This window comes from Pseudophryne corroboree, chromosome 1 (assembly GCF_028390025.1).
Source record: "Pseudophryne corroboree isolate aPseCor3 chromosome 1, aPseCor3.hap2, whole genome shotgun sequence".
In the NCBI taxonomy this organism is placed as follows: domain Eukaryota; kingdom Metazoa; phylum Chordata; class Amphibia; order Anura; family Myobatrachidae; genus Pseudophryne; species Pseudophryne corroboree.
This window is the reverse complement of record NC_086444.1, coordinates 830,656,180-830,659,020: the sequence shown is the minus strand read 5'-3', so window position 1 is coordinate 830,659,020 and position 2,841 is coordinate 830,656,180. Positions and strand designations below refer to the sequence as shown.

Sequence of the window (2,841 nt, the reverse complement as noted above, 5' to 3'; positions counted from 1 at the left end):
ATATGTAGGGAGGCAGGTACGGCAAGAAGTGATCCTGCGCTATTTTTCAGGTCAGTTTTAGTAGGCTGTAATTATCCTTGACTAAACACTTTGCACTACTTTCTATTGTGTGTTTTGTAACTTACTGTTTGTTGTTTATAGTGGTGTGTACATTGTACTTAGTTTATGCAAAAAATACATTTTCAGTCATTACCCATGAAAAACATACATACATACAGAGCAGCTTCGACAATGTTTGAGACGGACACAGGAAGTTGTGTGTTTGTCAAATACAAATTTTTATTTTGCAAATCACATTGGGGTTATTTTTTCCGCTTGTGTGTGCTGGGTGCTGTGCTTTGTGCTGGCTCACTGGCACGTGCTCTGGAGGAACGCCGAACAGGGGAGGTTACTGGCGTTTGGATAGGGGTCGTGGTCCCCGAGCTGGAGGTTACTTGGTGAGCTCCCATCAATGTAATATTGCTGCTCAAATTATTAATGCTTGCAATCAGTTGAGTGTTGGTTGCAGTGTGGCTGGCTACAATCCGGGATAAGGACTCATTCACAACCTGGTTGTGCTGAATGAGCTGAACGAGTGCCTGCTGATGGCGCTGTTGCTCATCTATGATGCGCGTTAAATGAGCAAGCATTTGGCTGTTGTCAGCCCTTATTTGCTCCATTGAGGTTGCCATTCGCCCTACTTGTACAATCAGTCTGCCCGAGTTGCGACTAATGCGCGGTAGATGATGGGGCAGACTGGCAAGGTGTTGTGTATGTGCGGTCAGGCTGGCATTGCTTTGTGCCTGTTGGCTTGTCCAACTGGCCCAAAAGTCATCTGGTATTTGGGTTGGGGGCGGAGCTTGTGCCAGTTGTGGACTGATGGAGGCTTGGGGGATATCCTGCAGCTGTATTGGCTGGCTTGGGTCAACAGGTGTAAGTTGCAGTGTGATGGTTGCCTGTTGGTCTTGTCCCTGCTGGTCCACGTCGGCCATCAAGCTGGGCTCTGTATGGGGTGGCCAACATGCAATGTTTATTAGTCAATTTGTTTAAAGGCTACTTCTACACATTACTACATTCATAATACTCCATTTGTATAGTTTTTGGCGTTGTTTTTCAAAACTTATAATGTTTTTTATTTTCAAAAACATATATACCAACACAGGCGGCCACATAGACAGATTTGCATAATCCACACCTAACTACCTCCCCTCCACAGCATTACAGTGTTATATCACCTCCCCTGACCACGATATAGACTACTTACCTGGATAGTCCAGATGAGCGGAGCCAGTAAGCCATCTACATACTGGACAGGGGAGATGTGTGAACAATATAATGTTGTGGATGCTGTTTTTTTTTTGGAATTTTATTGGTATTTTATTTTAATGTGCACGTGTGTGGCCAAATTTTAAACAAATGTCTGTTATTTATTAAAAATGATGTTGGCGAGATCATCCACTAAGACCTTTTAAAAAAAAACATTTTCACCTTTAGCAATTGAAGACGTAACATCACATTGCTTGTTCTGGAAAACATGTAATCTCAAAACCAACTAACAACATATTAACTGTACTGTGTATATTATTGCCTATGTGTTTAATTTCTGTTTTTACTCACCAGATAACTGAGGTGATCGGGGCTCATCACTCTGCGAACTCGCCAATAGTGCCAGTGGTGGCTGGGGTGACAGTGCCGAAATGCGTCGCCTGGGTGGGAATGATGGAGCCGCAGATTCCGTGCCAAGACGCCGTGTCTTACTTGGCCTCCTGGGTAAGTGGCCCGAGCCCTGTGATGGGCGCCTTACAGGAGGTCGGCTTCCAGAAGCAGAACCTATGTGAAAATATAAACATTAATATTTTGTACTTCTATGTGTTTTCAGAATATGTGACTACAGTGAAGTCTTACCTGCAATCCCTGCCTCATCCTGACTTGTCTGAGGCCTGTCTGGCCGGCTGGTCTGTGGGACTGTTGAAAAAGTGGACCAAACATTATTACCATGCTTTGTGTAAAAATTATAACTGCAAAGCCTTAGTGTACTGTAACCATCTATTAGGTATTGGATAAACAAATAATTTCTGATTAAGAGCTTCAAGCTTCATTATTTTGTGTTGTATATCCAAATGTACATGATGTTGCACACAATAAATCTGTTACATTTGAGAATTATGCCTCAGATATTGCAGAGATTGACTACTTGCAAATGTTTGAAAAAAGTAATATTGGAATAATTGCACCGTTTTTCAGAAGTAAATAAATCTAAAATTATTTTTAAAATAAGCATACAACACAGATGTCCAAGCAATATCGCAAAAAATATTTTATTAAAAAAAAAAAAACAGCTGCCATTGCACATGTTTTAGCGCAATATTAAATTTACCAAACAGCCAATGCATGGTGAAAAAAGCAAATTCAAAACACAAACACACCTTAAGGGTGCATAGGCCTGAAATATGTGAAACACACTTTATGCATCCTTTATCCTTTAAAAATGACATTTACAACATTTAGAGGACATTTAAATAAAAATCTAACAAATCAAACTTACCATCCTGCGTGGGTCGGTCCGAATCCCGGACATGAGTAGCAGACACCACTTCGGCAGGAATCAATGCCCGCACAGGCTCCTCCCAGTCCCGATAGGTGGCCCGGAAAGGGGGGCCACCTCCGGTTTTTCGTGCAGATTTGGCCTCTTTGGCCATCTTGGCCTTGACACGCCGCTTTATATCATAAAACCTCTTGCGGCACGTGTCCTCAGTCCGCCTCACCACACCCTCACTATTCACGGCAAGTATTACTTGCCCCCACAGGACAGACTTCCTGCGGGAGGACACCTTGCCAGCATCCTGACCAAACAATTGGCGA

The 2,841-nt window shown here is 42.8% G+C and overlaps 1 protein-coding gene across 1 annotated transcript; it reads right to left on the bottom strand.

Annotated features, from left to right (window-relative positions):
• Nucleotides 1-270: 270 nt before the first annotated feature.
• LOC134950717 (uncharacterized) lies at nucleotides 271-1,989 on the bottom strand. The gene is made up of 3 exons (XM_063938656.1): nucleotides 1,885-1,989; nucleotides 1,597-1,809; nucleotides 271-982 (listed from the first exon to the last, which is right to left on the bottom strand). The coding sequence occupies exon 3, from the start codon at nucleotides 969-971 to the stop codon at nucleotides 303-305; it is 669 nt and encodes a 222-aa protein (XP_063794726.1). The 5' UTR covers nucleotides 972-982; nucleotides 1,597-1,809; nucleotides 1,885-1,989; the 3' UTR covers nucleotides 271-302.
• Nucleotides 1,990-2,841: the final 852 nt, after the last annotated feature.